The sequence below is a fragment of the Cervus canadensis genome, chromosome 14 (genome assembly GCF_019320065.1).
Source record: "Cervus canadensis isolate Bull #8, Minnesota chromosome 14, ASM1932006v1, whole genome shotgun sequence".
Lineage (NCBI taxonomy): Eukaryota > Metazoa > Chordata > Mammalia > Artiodactyla > Cervidae > Cervus > Cervus canadensis.
In genome coordinates, this window is record NC_057399.1 from 53,776,565 (window position 1) to 53,797,543 (window position 20,979).

The window sequence follows — 20,979 nt, forward strand, 5'->3', positions numbered from 1 at the left end:
CAATATTTGGCCACCTCCTGTGAAGAGTTGACTCATTGGAAAAGACCCTGTTGCTGGGAGGGATTGGGGGCAGGAGGAGAAGGGGATGACAGAGGATGAGATGGCGGATGGCATCACCAACTCGATGGACATGAGTTTGAGTAGAGTCCGGGAGCTGGTGATGGACAGGGAGGCCTGGCGTGCTGCGATTCATGGGGTCTCAAAGAGTCGGACACAACTGAGCAACTGAACTGAACTGAACTGAACCCAGACAGAGTGTTAAAAAGCAGAGACTACTTTGCCAACTAAGGTCTGTCTATTCAAAGCTATGGCTTTTTCAGTAGTCATGTATGGATGTGTGAGAGCTGGACAATAAAAAAGGCAGAGTGCCAAAGAATCAATGCCTTTGAAGTGTAGTGCTGGAGAAGACTCTAATGAGTTCCTTGGACAACAAGGAGATCAAATCAGTCAGTCCTAAAGGAAATCAACCCTCAGTATTCACTGGAAGGACTGATGGTGAAGCTGAAGCTCCAGTTCTTTGGCCACCTGATGTGAAGGGCCAAGTTATTGAAAAATATCCTGATGCTGGTGTTAAAAGCAGGAGGAGAAGGGGATGACAGAGGATGAGATGGTTCGATGGTATCACCAACTCAATGGACATGAGTTTGAGCAAATTCCGGGAAGTAGTGAAGGACAGGGAAGTCTGGAATTCTGCAGACCGTGGGGTTGCAAAGAGTCAGACCCAACTGAGCAACTGAACAATAGCAACAGAGATTTTTTTAAAAAATCCAGTCTATTTCTTCAAGAAGCTTTTCAATCTGGTAGAATGACAAACAATTGAAATATTATGAAACTGTACTTTGATATAAGCATAAAGAGCAATGGAGGTACACAGGGCTGGTATCCCTCTGGTCTTGGGTAATTAGGAGAGGTCCTGCAGGTGGCAATGTTTTCATTATAATTAGTTTGAATCATTATGACTAACATGAGATTAGAGCAGCACTGTCGGCAAGAAATGTGATGCTAGCCACATATATGATTTACATTTCAAAGCAAAAAAGGGACAGGTGATTGTTAATAATATATTTTGTTTAACCCAGTGTAAAAAGCACATAAAATTTACCGTCCTAAGTAAGAGTAAGTACATCTGTAAGTGTACAGTATAGTAAATTATCTGTACATTGTTATGTGACAGATATCTGAACATATTCATCTTGCAAAAGTGGTATTTATACCCATTGAACAGCAGCTCCCCATTTCCTCCTCCTCCTGAGCCCCAGCTAACCATAGTCTACATTCTGTGATTATGTTAAGCACCTCTTACAAATGGTATCATGCAATATGTGACTTTTTGTTACTGGTGTAGTTCACTTACCATGATGTTTCTCAGAGTTCATCTATGTTGTGACATGTGACAGGTTTCCTTTTTTTGAAGGCTGAGAAATGTTCTGAGCTGTGTGTGTGGTAGCTGCCACATTTTCCTCATTCATTCATTTGTTGTCATTCAAGTTGTTTCTACCTCGAGGCTATTGTGAATCATACTTCAGTGAACATGAGTGTGCAAATCTCTCTTCACAATTGTCTTTTCAACTATTTTGGATGTATACAACTATGAATATTGTTACAACTTTACTTTCTTTTTTCTATAAGCTGAAGTATTTTATGTTTAATTATTTCATCTAAGAAACTTCTCTTTTGTGTTTTAGGCCATAGTTTAAAATTTTTCATTGTCTAAGTTCAGTATTAATTCAACAAGTTTTTGCCCCCTTTAAGCTATCTTTGTATAAGAAACATACATTTTTAAAGGGTAAATATCTGAACTAGCAAATGAATTCAATAATCAGAACCTTATATTCCTTTTATATTTTTCTATTTTGTATTTATATGTCTTTGAAAAGCCTAGTTAATAAAAAAATGAGAACGAGTTTCAGTGGAGATAAAAATTCAGTTTATTACTCTGATAAGGATTTTACTGAAATTTTCCCTTTTAACGCTTGAATTATCTGACCCCTACAATCAATTTCATTTTCTGTGCTCAGTTACATTTTTTAAAAAACTTCTTATTTTGTATTGGGGTGTAGCCAGTTAACAATGGTGTGGTAGTTTCAGGTGAACAGAGGAGGAACTCAGCCATACAGGTACGTGTATCCATTCTCCCCCAAACCCCTCTCCCACCCAGGCTGCCACAGACTCTGAGCAGCGTTCCATGTGCTGTGCGGTAGGTCCTTGTTGGTTATCCATTCTAGACATTAATAGAGCAGTACTGTCCTCAGGTGTTTTCAAGTGTTCATTTAAGCCATGCATATACATTGTTTTTCTTATAGTTTCTTAACACCATCCCCCATAAGAAACTTCTATCTGGATATCACCGTAAGAGGTTTAGAATATTTTGATTCATCTTTCAGAGATAATGAATTTTACATCCCCTTTTTGTGAACTGCCTTCCTTTGGCCCTTGAACTTATGATTGAAACTCACCTACCTAATTTTCTTAGCGTACTCTATGTTTCTTAATGGGGAAAATCACTCCCCAGGGGGAAAATTACTTCTTGGGAGGAGGGTGAAAAAAAATTTTAGACACTAATTTTATAATGGTTTGTGTTCCTCCAGAGGGTCGTTGTACATAAACAGATGCACATCTATAATATAAAAACTTCATGGAGGTGACTGAGAAAACAGTAGTCTACAAACAGTTCCTTTGGGGGACAACAATGGAAAAAAATGATTAAGAAACACTGATAAACTGCATGAGTGAAGAGGCAAGGAACCTGTCAGCAATAGTTTTTATTTATATTTTTGGAAAGGAAACTCCAGAGAATAAACAAATGCACTGATGGCAGAATATTTCAGGAACATTTCCCCAGGTCAAAGTGGCTCCTTCTGAGATTTTGCTACTATGTACACACTGCTTGGTAAACTTTTCAACTTCATAGCATATCAGAAGGAACTAGTCTGCATCCTCTTCCTGTCTCTTCTCTTGGAGAAGGTTTTAGCTTTTCATGGGGACCTGCTGTTAAAGGAAGATAAACTTTATACCAACCAGCCATTTTCTCCCTTTCTCTAGGAAGAGCAATATATGTAGTTTTTAAATGTATTTCCCTAAGATATCTTTAAATTAAACTTGTAGTTAGATTTATGTAGCTTTTTACTGAACAGTCAAAATATGCAAAGTACATTTCCTATTTGGAGCATTGAAACACCATAAGCCTCAGTGACTTTGATTCATTGCTTTGATTCTCATCTTAACTATTTCCAACCCTAGTAGAAATATGAATCCAACAAAACAAAAGGCCTCTCAACAACACTTAAGTCCATGTATATCTTATAATGTCAATATTGTTGAGCCTTTAGATTCTTTAAAGGAACAGAGGAAATGTTCACATTTAATTATACCAACTTAGGACAAATTTGGTTGGTAACAACCTTCTTTCTTATTTCTTAAATCAGTGTCTTCTGAAGCTTTTTTTTTTTTTTTTTTACTGTTTGATATTTAATATCCTATGTGATTTTGTCATAATAATAAGCTATCAGTCACTTAGTTCTTGAACATATTTTTATTATTATGTCACCTTCCAGGTATATTTTAATCTTTCTGATTTTTTAGGTAGTAGAGAAAGGTTTAATAGCAGCTTTGTATTTGATTTTTCTATTAGGGAATCTGTATAGATAATAAAAATTAATTCCAAGGAAATTTGGATAAATCTTACATGAAAAAACCAACTTACTTACCCATTGCCTGCCCTGTATAAGAGAGATATCCTGGTAAGAAGTGCCAAAAATCTGTGTATAAACACTAACCAGATACTTACCTGGCTACTGAAATGTATATGCATAGAGTGGACTTTATGGGACCTAGGAAGAAGCAGAATTTGAAAGAACTGAATACAGAGATTTCAGATGCAATGCACTCCAAAGGAGAAAAGTTTAGAGTTTTATTTAGTTCGGAAAAGTTAATTGTTCATTTATAATATAAATCAACAGTCGTCAAAGGAGCAGAATATGGAGTCTCTGACATCATTTAAAATGTCCATTATACCATAAAAATTTAGTAATGTAGAGAAAGAAGAAAGTGTGAGTCAAGAGGAAAAGCAGTCACTATATACTAAACCTGATATAATCCAGATATTAAAATGAAAAGGACTTTAAAAGTTACAAGCATATTTAAGGGCTTGAAGGAAAATAAAATCATAATAAATGAACAGATGGAGAATCCCACAGAGAAATGAATATAACAAAAAAAAGAAACCAACTGCAAATTCTAGAGTTGAAAATATAACTAAAATGAAAAATTTACTGATCATAACAGAATATAGAAGACAATAGGAAAAGAGAATCAGTGAACTTAAAAGATAAATAAATAGAAATTAACTAACCTGAATAAGAAAAAAGAAAGAGTAGAGCCTACATGATCTGTGCAACAATTTTAAGCAGTCTAACTTACATGTATTTGGAGTCCCAGAAAGAAGAAAGGGACAGAAAATGGGGGAGAAAAGGTAGTTGGAATAATGGCTGAAATTTTTCTGAATTTGATGAAAAAAATTTTACAGACCTAGATCAGGAAGCAACAATTAGAACTGGACATGGAACAACAGACTGGTTCCAAATAGGAAAAGGAGTACGTCAAGGCTGTATATTGTCACCCTGCTTATTTAGCTTATGTGCAGAGTACATCATGAGAAACGCTGGGCTAGAAGAAGCACAAGTTGGAATCAAGATTGCCAGGAGAAATATCAATAACTTCAGATATGCAGATGACACCACCCTTATGGCAGAAAGTGAAGAGAAACTAAAAAGCCTCTTGATGAAAGTGAAAGAGGAGAGTGAAAAAGTTGACTTAAAGCTTAACATTCAGAAAACTAAGATCATGGCATCTGGTCCCATCACTTCATGGGAAATAGATGGGGAAACAGTGGAAACAGTGTCAGACTTTATTTTTTTGGGCTCCAAAATCACTGCAGATGGTGATTGCAGCCATGAAATTAAAAGACGCTTACTCCCTGGAAGGAAAGTTATGACCAACCTATATAGCACATTAAAAAGCAGAGATATTACTTTGTCAACAATGGTCCATGTAGTCAAGGCTATGGTTTTTCCAGTAGTCATGTATGGATGTGAGAGTTGGACTATAAAGAAAGCTGAGTGCAGAAGAATTGATGCTTTTGAACTGTGGTGTTGGAGAAGACTCTTGAGAGTCCCTTGGACTGCAAGGAGACCCAACTGGTCCATCCTAAAGGAAATCAGTCCTGGGTGTTCATTGGAAGGACTGATGTTGAAGCTGAAACTCCAATACTTTGGCCACTTGATGCGAAGAGCTGACTCATCTGAAAAGACCCTGATGCTGGGAAAGATTGAGGGCAGGAGAAGAAGGGGACGATAGAGGATGAGATGGTTGGATGGCATCACCGACTCAATGGACATGAGTTTTGGGTAAATTCCAGGAGTTGGTGATGGACAGGGAGGCCTGACATTCTTCGGTTCATGGGATCGCAAAGAGTTGGACACGACAGAGCAACTGAACTGAACTGAACTGAAGAAGCTCTTCAAACCCCAAACAGAGTTAATATAAAAACTACTCACGTAAGCACATCATCATGACTGCTGAAATGCAACAATAAAGAGTAAAAAATAAAAGGAGCCAGAGAAAAATAATATGTATATACAGGGAATGATACTTCTCAGTCATTCTGAATTTTGTATTTTACTCTGAAATGTTACTTTTAATATAAAAATCTTCTGTCCCTAAATATAATTATTTTTAGAAAGATGTTGTGTTTGGCTTTTGACATTCTGAAATACCAATCCCAAGGAAGGGCAGTGCCGAAGAATGTTCAAACTACTGCACAATTGCATTCATTTCACATGCTGGCAAAGTAATGGTCAAAATTCTATAAGCTAGGCTTCAACAGTACATGAACTGAGAACTTCCAGATGTACAGGCTGGATTTAGAAAAGGCGGAGGAACCAGAGATCAAATTGCTAATATCTGTTGGGTCATAGAAAAAGTAAGAGAATTCTAGAAAAACATCTACTTCTGCTTCATTCCGTATGCTAAAGCCTTTGACTGTGTGGATCACAACTGAAAAATTCTTCAAGAAATGGGAATACCAGACCACCTTGCCTACTTCCTAAGAAACTGTTTGCAGGTCAAGAGGCAATATTTAGAACCAGACATGGAACAACTTACTGACTCCAAATTGGAAAAGGAGTATGTCAAGACTGTATATTGTCATCCTGCTTATTTAACTTCTATGCAGAGTACACCATGTGAAATGCCAGGCTGGATGAAGGACAAGCTGGAATCAAGATTGCCAGGAGAAATTTCAGTAGCCTCGAATATGCAGATGACACCACCCTTATGGCACAAAGAGAAGAGGAACTAAAGAGCCTCTTGAAGGTGAAAGAGGAGAGAGGAAAAGCTGGCTTAAAACTCAACATTCAAAAAACAAAGATCATGGCATTCAGTCTCATCACTTCATGTCAAATAGATGGGGAAACAGTGGAAACAGTGACAGACTATTTTCTTGGGCTCCAAAATCACTGCAGATGGTGACTCTAGCCGTGAAATTAAACTTGCTCCTTGGAAGAAAAGCTATGACAAACCTATACTATAGTGTATTAAAAAGCAGAGACATTACTGACAAAGGTCCGTCTAGTTAAAGCTATGGTTTTTCCAGTAGTCATGTATGGATGTGAGAGTTGGATCATAAAGAAGGCTGAGTGCTGAAGGATTGATGCTTTTGAGCTGTGGTGTTGGAGAAGACTCTTGAGAGTCCCTTGGACTGCAAGGAGATGAAAACAGTCAATCCTAAAGGAAATCAGTCCTGAATATTCATTGGAAGGACTGATGCTGAAGCTGAAGCTCCAGTTCTTTGGCCACTTCATACGAAGAGCCAACTCACTGGAAAAGACCCTGATGCTGGGAAAGATTGAAGGCAGGAAAAGGGGACAACAGAGGACGAGATGGTTGGATGGCATCACCAACTCAGTGGACATGAGTTTTAGCAAACTCTGGGAGATGGTGAAGGACAGGGAAGTCTGGCATGCTGCAGTCCATAGGGCTGCAAAAAGTCGGACACGACTGAGCGACTAAACAACAGCTCTGAAATACCACTATATTTTTTGGGGGTATTCATATCCCTACTTTAAAATAGAGCAAAAGTAAAGATGAACTTCCAGATGTTCAAGCTGGTTTTAGAAAAGGCAGAGGAACTAGAGATCAAATTGCCAACATCCGCTAGATCATCGAAAAAGCAAGAGTGCCAGAAAAACATCTATTTCTGCTTTATTGACTATGCCAAAGCCTTCGACTGTGTGGATCACAATAAACTGTGGAAAATTCTGAAAGAGATGGGAATACCAGACCACCTGACCTGCCTCTTGAGAAACCTGTATGCAGGTCAGGAAGCAACAGTTAGAACTGGACATGGACCAACAGACTGGTTCCCAACAGGAAAAGGAGTACATCAAGGCTGTATATTGTCACCCTGCTTGTTTAACTTATGTGCAGAGTACATCATGAGAAAGCCGGGCTGGATGAAGCACAAGCTGGAATCAAGATTGCTGGGAGAAATATCAATATCAAGGTTAACCTCAGATATGCAGATGACACCACCCTTATGGCAGAAAGTGAAGAGGAACTAAAAAGCCTCTTGATGAAAGTGAAAGAGGAGGGTGAAAAAGTTGGCTTAAAGCTCAACATTCAGAAAACTAAGATCATGGCATCTGGTCCCATCACTTCATGGAAAGTAGATGGGGAGACAGTGGAAACAAGTGTCAGACTTTATTTTCTTGGGCTCCAAAATCACTGTAGATTGCAGCCATGAAATTAAAAGATGCTTGCTCCTTAGAAGGAAAGTTATGACCAACCTAGATAGCATATTAAAAAGCAGAGACATTACTTTGCCAACAAAGGTCTGTCTGGTCAAGGCTATGGTTTTTCCAGTGGTCATGTATGGATGTGAGAGTTGCACTGTGAAGAAAGCTGAGCGCCGAAAAATTGATGCTTTGGAACTGTGGTGTTGGAGAAGACTCTTGAGAGTCCCTTGGACTGCAAGGAGATCCAATCAGTCCATCCTAAAGGAGATCAGTCCTGGGTGTTCACTGGAAGGATGGATGCTAAAGTTGAAACTCCAGTATTTGGCCACCTCCTGTGAAGAGTTGACTTATTGGAAAAGACCCTGATGCTGGGAGGGATTGGGGGCAGGAGGAGAAGGGGCCGACAGAGGATGAGATGGCTGCATGGCATCACCGACTCAATGGACATGGGTTTGAGTAAACTCTGGTGATGGACAGGGAGGCCTGGCGTGCTGTGATTCATGGAGTCGCAAAGAGTCGGACACGACTGAGTGACTGAACTGAACTGAGCTGAAAGATAAAATATTCTAAAATGAAACTGTATCACTGTATGCCTCTGCAAATAAGTAACTACAGTATGTATCAGATTATTCCCATGCCAGTCTCTGGCAGTACAGGAGAGAGGAAACTGGCTAAGGCAGGTTTGAATTCAGGTTTCTTCATCTTGATATACAGGACATATATTTCACTTCCATTTTGGTATCTGTTTTTGAGTTAGCTGGAATAAGATTTCCAGAACAATGGATGATGCCTGGGGAAAGAAGCCTGAAATAGCAAATTAATCAGGTATTACTGTTGCTGTTTCCATAGCTCACTGTAGCTCATACAGGCGTTTTGGGTCATAAAGTGATATCTTTTATCTTAAAAATGAATATTTCATAAAGATGATGATAGTATCACTCAGCACCAAAGCTTGACTGGTTGTTGACCTTGGGCAGTTACCTATCTAAGCTTTTTGTTCTTATTCAGTAGCTAACTCATGTATGACTCTTTGCATCCCAAGGGACTGTAGCATGCCAGGCTCCCCTGTCCTCCAATATCTCCAGGAATTTGCTCAAATTCATGTCCATTGATGGTGATGCTATCTAATCATCTCATCCTCTATCTCCCCTTTCTCCTTTTGCCTTCAGTAGTTTCCTTATATAATAACATTTACCCCCTCCAACTCATCTCAGGGCTGTTATGAAAAGTAAATCAGATAATATATAAAGCCAGGCATGTTCCAGGTTCTCAGTAATATTGGTTTCCTTTTATACCTTTCTTTTCCCTTTAAAAAAGAGACTTTTAAAGCCAACATCGCAAAGTTAAGTCTCTGAAATAGAGAAGGTTGGTATTATTAATATTTAATTCTATGAGATGGAAGTTTTTAAAATACAGTTTTCTGGTTATAAATGTAATTCATAGTCATTATAGAGGATTTAGGAGATATAAGCAAGCATAAATAAAAATTAAAAATATAATCCTACTATCAAAAGTTTATTACTATTAAAATTTTGGTATCCTTTTAGTCTTTTTTCTGTATTTTATCACATCTTGGGGGAAAAAAAGCATTTCCCAAGTGTTCTCTGCCCAGCTATTCCTCTCTCTCAAAGGTTTCACAGCCAGATTTATTAAAATCATCTCATTCTTGGTTCCATTTCTTTCTATAAAAATCTATTCTCAGGGGATATATACCCAGGTTCTCCTGGTCAGTAAATGCAACACATATTTTGCTATCTTAAAAAAAAAAAAATCTCTAATATTCTGCACTACAAACCACTCCTTTATTCTTGAAATGTTTTTTCCCCATGACTTGTGATTTTTCTTTTATTTCTTTGGTCACTTCTTATTCTATATGGATCCTTCATGTTTAGCCTTTTAAAATTTGGTATTTTTGTAAGTGCAGTCATGAATCCTTTTCTCTTGATGATTTCAACCACTCCCATAGCTTCAGGTGCCATGTCTATGCTGGTGGTTTTAGAAACTATCTTCTGATCTCACATTTTTCTCTGGGCTTTCAACCCGTATTTCTCTATATGGGCATATTTACTTATCTTTATTTGGATGTTTTTGAGGTTTCTCAAACTCAACAAATCCTAAATCACCTTCAGTGTATCATCTCTCCCTCCTACAGACAAAAATTTGTGTCTCTTTCTGCCTACCCTCCCGTATACTCATTTATTCAAGTTGGAAATCGGATTCTGCACTGACTTCTCTCACTCAACCACTGTATTTGGTCGATTGCCTGTTTGTTAATCCCAAATCCCTCATGTTTCTTAGTCCCTCCAGATCTCTTCTGCTTTGTTTCTTCAATTATTTTTATCTGGCAGGAGACCCCAGTTCGATTCCTGGGTCAGGAAGCTCCCCTGGAGAAGGGATAGGCTATCCACTCCAGTATTCTTGGGCTTCCCCTGTGGCTCAGCTGGTAAAGAATCCACCTGCAATGCAGGAGACCTGGGTTCGATCCCTGGGTTGGGAAGATCCTCTAGAGAAGGGAAAGGCTACCCGATCCAGGATTCTGGCCTGGAGAATTCCATGAACTGTATAGTCTTTGGGGTCGCAAAGAGTCGGACACAACTGAGTTGACTTTCACTTTCACTAATTGTATATTTTATCAAACATATGTATAGCCTTATTCCACTGAACTATAAGTTCTTTGTTCATTGCTATATCCTCCATGCCTTTCTATTTGCCTGGCACATAGAAAGCATTTAATAAATATTGTTTAATGAAAAAACAAATTCTCAGCAGCATAAGATTTCTTGCCTAGATCACTGAATCAACTGGTCTTCTTGCACATAGTTATGCTGTTTCAATTCACTGTCCATGTGGCAACCAGAATGAACTTTCTAAAATTTAACCATGTCACTCTCTCATTTGAAACTCATTGATGACTTGCCATAGCCCTTAGCATAAAGTCCCAGTTCCCTATCTTGACTTAAGCCCTTCATGAACTGATCCTTCAACTTTTCCATTTTATCTCCTACCACCAACCATTTCAAACTGTGAGTTCTAGGCATACCAAACATCTGTTATTTGCTCAGAAATACTATACTTTCTTACCTCTAGACATTTTTGCACATAATGATTATTTTCTCTGGAAACTCACTTTTTCCTTTGTGTGGCTGATTCCTGATGCTTAAGGCAACAGTTATAAGGCATAGCTGTAGAGAATTCTTTTGACCAATATCCTTTATCTTTTTATAGTAAAAAGTATCCTGTATCCTGTAATCTTTTCATAGTAGTTATCCAGTTTATTGTAAATGCTTCTTTTATTTTCTAATTTAACCCCTAGAATATAGCTTCTTGAGTGAAAACAGTGTCTTTCTTGATTTCCATCAGCTCCTGGCACATAGTAGATGCTCAATGCTTTTTTTTTTTCTTTTTTTTTTAATTCTTTTTTTTTTTTTTTTCAGTTGGAGGCTAATTACTTCACAACATTTCAGTGGGTTTTGTCATACATTGATATGAATCAGCCATAGAGTTACACACCACACACCCACACCCACCCACACACACACACACACACACACACACACGTGCAGTCATCATTATTCATGGATTCTGTATTTGTAAATTTACTTTCTCACTAAAATTAATTTTTAACCCCAAATTCATATGTGTAGTACTTTCATGGTCCTTTGTGAACACATGCAGAGGTGAAAAATTTGAATGCTCAAGTTCTCAGTAGAGGTTGAATAAGGCAACACCATGCCTCTTGCTTTAGTTCACATACTTAAAAGCATTCTTTTCATGGTACATTATTTAATGTCACTTTTTAAAATCACATTTTTATGTATTTTTGTTCATGCTTTTGCTTTTTAAAATGGCCCCCAAGTATAGTGCTGAAGTGTTGACAAGTGTTTCTAAGCGGAAGGCTGTGATATGCCTTACAGTGAAAATGTGTCTGTTAGAACAACCTTCGTAGAGCTATGCCTCTACGTGGTTGACCTTTAGTTCAGTCTTAACAAATTAATAATATATATTAAATAAAGTATATTTTAAGAGAAATATACATAAAACAAAGTTATGTTAGTTTCTTGATAAAAATATTGTCAGAGGCTCACAGAAACTAACTCTGTATTTCCTGTAGGAGTTAAATGCTTGCTAACTCTGTGTACAGTGATTTTACAGAATATAACTAGCACAAATAATGAGAGCTGACTGTATATGTAATTATAAAATATTGCTCATAATGTTTCATAACTTGCTTTTTTCCCCCACATAACTGTGTATATATGTCATGCACATACTAAAAATAATGAGTATTGATCTTATATGTTAATTATGAAGTAAGAAAAAGAACTATATGTGTTCTTTATGTTTATATGAGTATGGACACAAATGTGATTAATACATATCAGGTTATGTTGGTTACCTAGGGGGTGAGTAATTTTTAAAAATTTTATATTGTCTTAATGGTTACAATGAACATGTTTTTGGTGCAGACACTCTTGTAAACCATGATTTTTAGTGATTTTATTTCCTTTCGGGAAAGAACTAAAGTTTCGACTAAGTATGGCATTTGAATTTTCCTGCATTTCAGATAGTCAGAGGCTACAGTTGGATCTACAAAAAATGGAGCTTCTGGAAAGTAAAATGACTGAGGAACAACAGTCTCTAAAAAACAAAATTAAGCAAATGATAACTGATCTGGAGACATACAATGATTTGGCAGCTTTAAAATCATCAGGTGAAGAAAAGAAAAAGGTAAATGGTAACAATGCTATGAAATTGTAATTCAAATTGTTTTTCTTGATTAAATTTAATAATATATGTGTTTTTAAAACTTTGTAAGTTTATTTTCAGTTGATTACTTGATTTATAAGGAAAAAATAAAAATGTTTAACATACAAAGTAGGAATTTAGAGTGATTTAAGTTTCAAAACAAAAGACAAAAATTGAAAAGCAAGGGATAGAGTGCTTCAACAAATATAATAATTGTGTCCTCAGTCATTACTGACTCTCTGAGACCCCATGGATTATAGACCATCAGGCTCCTCTGTCTATGCAATTTTCTAGGTAAGATACTGTAGCAGGTTGCCATTTCCTACTCCAGGGGATCTTCCCAACCCAGAGATCAAAGTTGCATCTCTTTCATCTCCTGCATTGGCAGGCAGGTTCTTTTCCACTTCACTACCTGGGAAGCCCTTCAACAAATATAAACTTTGTTAAATGCAAATTTGATTAGGATATTTCTCTACTTAAGACTTCTCAGTGGCTTTTCATTGCTATTTACATTAATTTAAAGTAAATCTGGTGGAGTACAAACACATAAGGCAGCCCTGATAAGTTATTATTTATATTGTTAATATTAATGTGGCTTATTATGAACTTCCTCAGTGACTCGGCTTAAAGAATCCACCGGTCAGGACCCACCAGACTCAGGTTTGATCCCTGGGTCAGGAAGATCCCCTGGAGAAGGAAATGGCAACCCACTCCAGTATTCTTGCCTGGAAATCCCATGGACAGGGAAGCCTTGTGGGCTACAGTTTATGGGGTTGCGAGAGTTGAACACAACTTAGGGACTAAACAACACAAACACAATTTAGCTTATTATAGTTAGAAGGATATTTTTACAAACAGGTTTTCTAGCCTTGGTAGGATTTTATTAGAATATTATTGATATTATTTAAGTCAAATGCTATTTTTATTGATTTACTAGATACCTGCTAAAGCCTTTTGTTTACTTCCATTTGGATCTATCTAGAAGTTACATCAGGAGAGAACAGTATTATCAACTCGCAGAAATGCCTTTAAAAAAGTAATGGAGAAACTAAACACAGAATGTGAGACACTAAAAACACAGCTGCAAGAAAACGAGACACATTCTCAGGTAAAAAAGGAGAAAGGACTGAAATTCGTTTCTAGTTTTAGATTATCTGGCATGTCCTGTTAATCTGTATTTTCACCCTCAAAGCAACCCATTCCTTTTTTTTTTTTTTTTTTGTTTTACCTACCAGATTTTCTGGCTTTGAAGATAGCTAGATTCTGTACAGTCTCCACTCAGAATGAGTTTACTCCTGCTTTCCTGCCTTCTATAAACCTATATTGAAGGCCAGCTCTAGGCTTGGCACTATTCTGGACACAGCCATTATGATAATAGCTTTTAAAAATATCAAAAGTAAAGTGTTTTAAATGCAGAAACATTGCTAATATATCAGTGCCACAGATAATGAAAATGAGCCATAATGACTAGTATCCCACCACCCAGAAGAGATGACTTTATGCATATGTGGATAGATATTTCTAGTCTATATGTATGTGGTATGAATACATTCACTTTATACATACACATAAGTGTACATTATTTCTGTATATTTATAGAAATGGTACTATATTGTACCTATTATTTGGAAACTTGTTTTTCATTATTACCTATACTTTCCCTTGTCAGTAAATTTTTAAAAATATGATTCTATATAATATTTGACTCTTTGGATATAGCATAATTTTATAGCATAATTTACTCAGTTCCAAATTGTTAAGACATTTTGATTATTTCTCATTTTAAAACTGTTCAAATAATGCTATGAAGAGCAGTCCTATTCTTGAATTTCTTTATTTACATTTCTGATGATTTACTCAGGTTGCAAAGGCAAACCCTTTTTCAATATCACACATCCTGCTGATAATTACCTCAACAAGGTCTGAGGTCTTCCAGATTGAAGGGCAGAAGCCTAGTCTCTGTCCCTCACTTTCTCCCCAGCACTGTGTTAGTGGTTGGCACATGATAAGTGTTCAATAAGTATTTTTTGGTGGATTAAATGAAGCATGCGTGTCATATACAAAATCAGTTATTATGGTCTGATAAAGGTTGGTTATTCTCACATCAAATTAGTCTATGTTAACAATTTGCAGCTATGATTTATTAATGCTAAATGCATTAAATTTTTTCTTCATGTGGTAACATGATCATGATAGACAGCCGTCATTAACATTTTGGTATAATATCCTGTTAACTTTTTTCCTTTGCAGTTATACATCCTTAATTATATTGTTCTTACAAATAATGAAATCATTCTATGCATACAGTCTTTAAGCATTTCTTTTCTTACTTAAATGTTTTCAAGCTCTTTTTTTGATATTTTTAGGATGTCAGCTGTTTCTTTGTATGTATGTACCTTTTTTTTTTTTTTGTATGTACCTTTTAAAAAAAGATAAACCTTATATTCTTCATAAAAGGGATGGACTCTCATCAGAGTTTGCCACAAACTTAGAAATCACTAATTTACATGTTTCAAATTTATTAGTCAATTACTCTGTCTCTGCTTTATAATATATAAGCCTATTTATAGTCTTGTAAATAACAAATTTATCCTTGTCTGTTTAGAGTTGGAATGGATACTGGAGAAGTAAACCTAAGAAAAAGTTAATGAGGCCATTGTCTTATGGTTCATAGGAAAGAGCATTGATACTTCATATGGATTTCGGCCCTCTTCTTTCACTGAATAGATGATTTAAAGAGAAAAACATTTGATAAACACAGTTTCTTAGAGCCAGTCCGTGGCTACCTTGTTTATTCCCACATTAAGTGCTAATCTTATTCTTAACCCCATCTACAGGAATTTGTAACATAAACCATAATTTATAATGCTTCTCTGTATTATGGGTTGCCTTTTATGAATCCCAGTTGTTTGAATCAAATCCTGGTCTCCCTATTTTTTGAAGTTATTTTCTTAAAAACTGGCTTTGACATCTATAAATAACATGGCATAACAGACCTTTTTTGAGTGGTTATTTATTTGATATCATTTAAACATATTTATATTGGAACAAACTGCAAAACTCCTAGAAGAAAACATAGGGAAAAAGCTCCTTGACGTTAGTCTTGGCAACAGGTTTTTATTTTAACACCAAAAAGCACAAGCAACCAAGGCAAAAATAAATAAATGGTCCACATCAGACTAAAAAGTTTCTGCACAGCAAATGAAACAATCAACAAAATGAAAAAGCAGTTTGCAGTTTGGGAGAAAATATTTGCAAGTCACATGTTTCAGGGTTATACAAAGCATAGTATAAAGAACTCATGATAGACTTAAAAGAAGTTGTAGGAAGAAAAGAGATTTGTGCTTCTTGACATCCTTGGGGGTTTAAAGGCAAGGTTTAAATACATCACTGAAATAAATAAATGTATGGTATAGAAGGAATTTGACCATGTGACATAGAGTTGCTTTTATAGCATTATTCATGTAGCACTTAAGAGGTTTGCTGCAAAATAAGAAGGCCACCCCTTTATATGAAACAAAGAGGGAAAATTTGGTACTTGACTTTGCAAAAGGTTATTTGAGATTTATTGTCCAAAAGTGCTGACTACTTCCTTAAGTCCATCTGAACTTCAAGGTTCTATCAGGGGAAGCTAGATCTGATTTCGTAGCATTAACTCACAGCACATACAGTTCATATAATTAGTTATGACTCATCCTAATATCTAGATTCATCTCCTTGGAGGAAACAATGGGATAGATGCTACTCTGATACTGAACTTATGCCCTGAAAATAATTTTAACTTGAGTTTAGGAAGAAATATGAATGCTGTTTCAGTTATCAGATTTTTTTAAATGATTATTACTTCTTGGAAATATCCAGGCAGAACATTATTTTAATGTTTCATTTTTCAGGCTTTCCTTTGCTTAGGAAAAAAACTATGTGCATCTTAAAAAGACCATAACCCAGAGTTGCAAGGTTAATTAAATCAGAAAAACAATTTAATTCTATAACAGTAAAATTGTCTTTGGAGGAAGCAACCGTCAATATAATATCCACATTAGCTTCCTGTTGATGCAGAAATTATTGTAAGAATGCCAGCTTTTTACCAGCCCTCTTATAATCTTTACACTGCAGCTCTGCTCTTATCACAGCTTGTGAAATTAGACAGGAAATTTAGCCCTGGAAATAAGGAAGTTTCTCCTATATAGCTGAACCTTTGACAGTGTTAGAATATGTAGTACTTTCATGGCATTAGACCTTCAGATTTCAAGGAGAGATTCTTATCATGTCCCATTCTTCTTTTTAAAGTTCTTTTAGGGAAGGGAAATATAAATTGTCTTTCAGTTGGTATGTTCATTGGTATAATAAATATGTTCCAATTAAAGTAAACAGAGTAAACTTGTTGAATTCAACGTTCTATTTAGTATTATATTTACTGTTGTTTAACTTTTTCTAAATTTCTTGTCTGTCATGGCTTTATCTCTGTAAAATGCAGGAGTTGAAAAGATTTAAAATTGAGGGTTTTTTTCTTATATCTCAAAGGAGTGTATAATTGTTTTGAATATGGGCACTGGTGAACATTTTTCTTTTGTGTTTTTAGCTCACAAATTTGGAGAGGAAGTGGCAACACCATGAGCAAAATAATTTTGTGATGAAAGAATGTATCCTTTAAAAAACTGCAAATGGACTTGACTGAGGGGTTTTTTTTTTTCTAGGAATTTCTTTAAAGACTGAAATAATATTCAGTTCAACATAAAATACCTAATATGTACAAAATACTGGGTAAACTGTGGGAAATGAATAAGACAGTTTCCATTCTACAATAGTGTGTGCGTGTGTGTGTGTGTGTGTGTGTGTGTGTGTGTGTAACTAATAGAAGGCAGACCATACAAAGCCACATTGTGGCATAGTGACTAAGTAGTCAGATTTTAGAGTCAGGAGATCTAATTTTAAATATTGATGCTACTACGTATAGTTTATGGACAGTTTACTTAACTGTTTAAAGTGCAATGTTATCATCTCAAATACAGCTAATATTTCCTTCTCATAGACTTGTTGGGAGAATTACATATAACCATATATATGTATATGTGTGTATGTATGGTCATTTGTTGTTATTTATAATGCTGTACCTTAGATATCTGGGAAGCAAAGGGAGAGATAACCAAGAAATGTCATGAGAAATTTGACCTTCAATCTCATCTACCAAGATAGTACTTATGTCCTATCTTATTTCTATCAAGATAGTACTTACATTCAGTCTTTTTGCTCATCTTTTTGTGTAATCATAGATGGAAGCAGCAACTGACAACAGGTGTTGTGGAGTGTAAGAAGCGTTTCCCCAAAGGTTGTCTCCTAGTCCCTTCTTTGACCTATTCAAGAGCAACTCTGATTAGAGAACTAGATTCTAACTCATTGGTTGCATAGGTTCTCTAGGATGCTACTGAACATCCTCTCAGGGCAGCTTGGACCCAGCTTTCCTCCAGATGAGATGCTAAAGGTTCTATTCCCAGTGGTCATGCAATTTATTTTAAAAGCAGATTTGTATTCACAATTGGTTAAAGTCCAGAACTCTGGTTTTCTCTGACACAAAGTAGGTGATTTTGAAGCAGAGTGACGTCTAGAAACTTGCCTGAAATTCTGTGTGGTACTCTAAAGAATGTGGTTCTTCTGAACATTGAATTGTTCTATGACCAGATTGAGATGAATAACATATTAACTCTAAAAATGTTTGTATACCATAGGTGACCTTTTTTGAAACAAGTTTGGCCTGGCCTTTTAGGGTTAGACCTTCTAGGTTTGATGCTTAATCTGTTAAAATACTGTTTGAAACTATTCTAATTGTGCTTTTTTGTGCCATCTTCAGTTTTCAGTAAGAAAAATACTAGTGTAATTTGGGTCTTTTCCACATGACAGAATTAGATTAATATTTGTATTGATATTGTTCCTCTTAACTCATGTACTTAGTCATAGCAACCAAGAGTCAAGAGAGTGATTACCGGTCGATTATGAAGAATGTGTCCAAGCAGATTGCAGAGTATAATAAAAGCATCGTGGATGCTCTGCATAGCATGAGCAGAAACTGAGTCTGAACCAACTGCAAGTCTCCATAGAAATGTTCTCTTGCTGCTAAATTGTACATGCCATTAAAAAAATTGCTTACCCTTGACGAGTTTTACCTAAAAATTTTGAAAGTTGTAATTTCATGGCCTCTTCGAAGAATAATGCTTTAAATAGTATAATAGTTTAATAAATAGCTTATGTATTAAAAAAGTATCATCTCTATTTAGATTTGTTTTGTGTAGGTGATAAAAATGTCTCAGAGAACCAGGAGATAAAACAAACTAAAAGTAGCTATTGTTATTCATTTAGTTGGTATAATCTGTCTGTGGCAGCAAATGCTATCATCTTTTCATATGTCAAGCCTAGGAGGCATGCTTGGAGTATGATTCTGATTTAGCATTTATCAACCTTGCCAACTTTTGCTTCTAGAAATCGATAATAAGAATAGAAGGGAGGTATTTAGTTTTGAGCTTTACTTCTCAAGCAAGATATATTTGATGTGTTTTAAGGCATATGAAATCACAGGTAAATAGGTAAAATTTTTTACCTGTCAGTTATTCCTTTGTGAAATTAAGACTGTTCTTTATTGGGAATTAATATTTTTACTCTTTGCATTTAAAAAATTCTTTCTTACATGTATTTGCTAGGGAAAGCATGAAATTTAAAATAAATGTTGTACTTACAGTGGACTCTTTCAGACTATGGCTGCTGCTGTTCACTTCTATTCCGGAATATGCATTCACTCTTTAGTACTACAGGAGGACTTAAACAGATTAATTTATAAGCATTGCCAGCACGTTTGAAAGGATAAGGTGGAAGAGGTAGAAATGTATCATATCAATCTGGGGAGACATTATGGAACTGAAGATGTAGCCTGCCTTTTGGGAATAGTGAGTCACTTTTGCCAGAATAAAGTATTCCTTAAAACTATCCTTCCTTTGCTCTGATCTTGCATTCCTCGAGTAATTCTACTTCTCAGTTTTCATGAAACACAAGCTTATTAGTTTCTTTTTTAAAAAGGCTTTATTGAGTTACAAGTCACATATAATAAAAGTTCCCATGCATGTTCCTTACCTGAAGTAAATATTTATCATTAAATTATTCAATTTTAGTTCAGTGTGAGTTTAGGTAGAAGAGTGAACGTTTCTGAATTTGATTAACTCTGGATTACTAATATGGCTGAAGATTGTGCACATTGATACATTCATTAAGGTGGCAATCATAAAATATGTTCCTTAGATCCTGAGTTCTTCAGGTTTCTAATAGGTATTATACCATCAAAGGATTCATAGTCAAAGGAATTTGGGAAGCATTATTTGAAACAAAGGTAAATTATTCTCTTCTTTTCTGCTCAGAACCCTTAATATGCTAATGTGCAACAAGTTCAAGAAGAATATATACTATTAATATTACAGGTTTTTTCTGAGTAGTGGGATTGTGGGTCTTTTCATCTTCATTGAAATGAACTTCCTGGTACTTTCTCAAAATTATCTGTGATGTCCATATAATAGTTAGACATGCAATAAAAATTCAAATTAAAAACATATATACAGTCAATACTTTAACTTGTAGAAAGGACATATGATACTTTAGACAGCTCTGCCGTAATCATTGAGCTAGAACTTAACCAGTCTTTACTCAGAAAGAAAGTAGGAAGAAAATTGCCTTGTCATTATATATACGTGTTTATATTATAACATTGTGATGTTTGGCAGAAAAAAGTTGAAAATTTCTTGAAAAAAGCAAAATTTCCAACTTCCATTCTAAATTACTCATATATGATATTTGGGGAACATAACTGAACAGGATTTCTTTAAACTAAAATGTGTTATCTGAGGGAAATTCTTACTAATGTCTCTTCCTTCCTCTCAGAGCTTTTCAACAAATCCAACAAGAATATTCCCTCTGCTAGGATAGACCTGGAGGCTACTATCTGCTTAAACCGGCTCTTCCTCAGTCAGTCACATTGCTCAGTGAGTTTCATTCCTGTTAAAATAACACCTTGTAAGTCATATGGAAAGAAGCTGTCAACTGAACAAACATGCTGAATAGCCTTACTAATGAAGATCAACATGGGAAAGTTAGCAAAAGCTTTGTTTTTCCCACCCTTATCTTTATCAGTAAATAAACATGAGTTCTTTATACTCTTTCACTAATGGGAGTCCCTGATTTGGACCATATTCTGGTTTCATGTTACAGTGTAAAACTCAGGCAGGGTAAGAGGATTAGAGTGTGGAGTCATGCTGCTCACACTGGAGATGAAAGATCAGTTAAGAGAAGCTCCAGGGGTTCTTGCTGCCCGGTTTCTCTGTAGTTCTTTCCTTTAGCTATATGATTCCAGCATAAGCAACCTTAATAAATAAGAACATTTTTACTTAAAGTAAGGAGAAATTGA

The 20,979-nt window shown here is 35.8% G+C and overlaps 1 protein-coding gene across 5 annotated transcripts in view; it reads left to right on the forward strand.

Annotated features, from left to right (window-relative positions):
- Positions 1 to 19,519, forward strand: part of IFT74 (intraflagellar transport 74) — a 111,985-nt gene extending 92,466 nt beyond the window's left edge. For 3 of the 5 annotated variants that reach the window (XM_043486830.1, XM_043486831.1, XM_043486833.1), the window contains 4 exons: positions 12,358 to 12,521; positions 13,522 to 13,647; positions 17,122 to 17,182; positions 18,489 to 19,519. In XM_043486830.1, the coding sequence (XP_043342765.1) occupies positions 12,358 to 12,521; positions 13,522 to 13,647; positions 17,122 to 17,182; positions 18,489 to 18,607 (470 nt within the window). In that variant the 3' untranslated portion in view covers positions 18,608 to 19,519. Of the gene's footprint in view, positions 1 to 12,357; positions 12,522 to 13,521; positions 13,648 to 17,121; positions 17,183 to 18,488 lie in introns of those variants that run through there. The other 2 variants (XM_043486832.1, XR_006272917.1) reach the window with 2 other exon arrangements.
- The last annotated feature ends 1,460 nt before the right edge of the window (positions 19,520 to 20,979 follow it).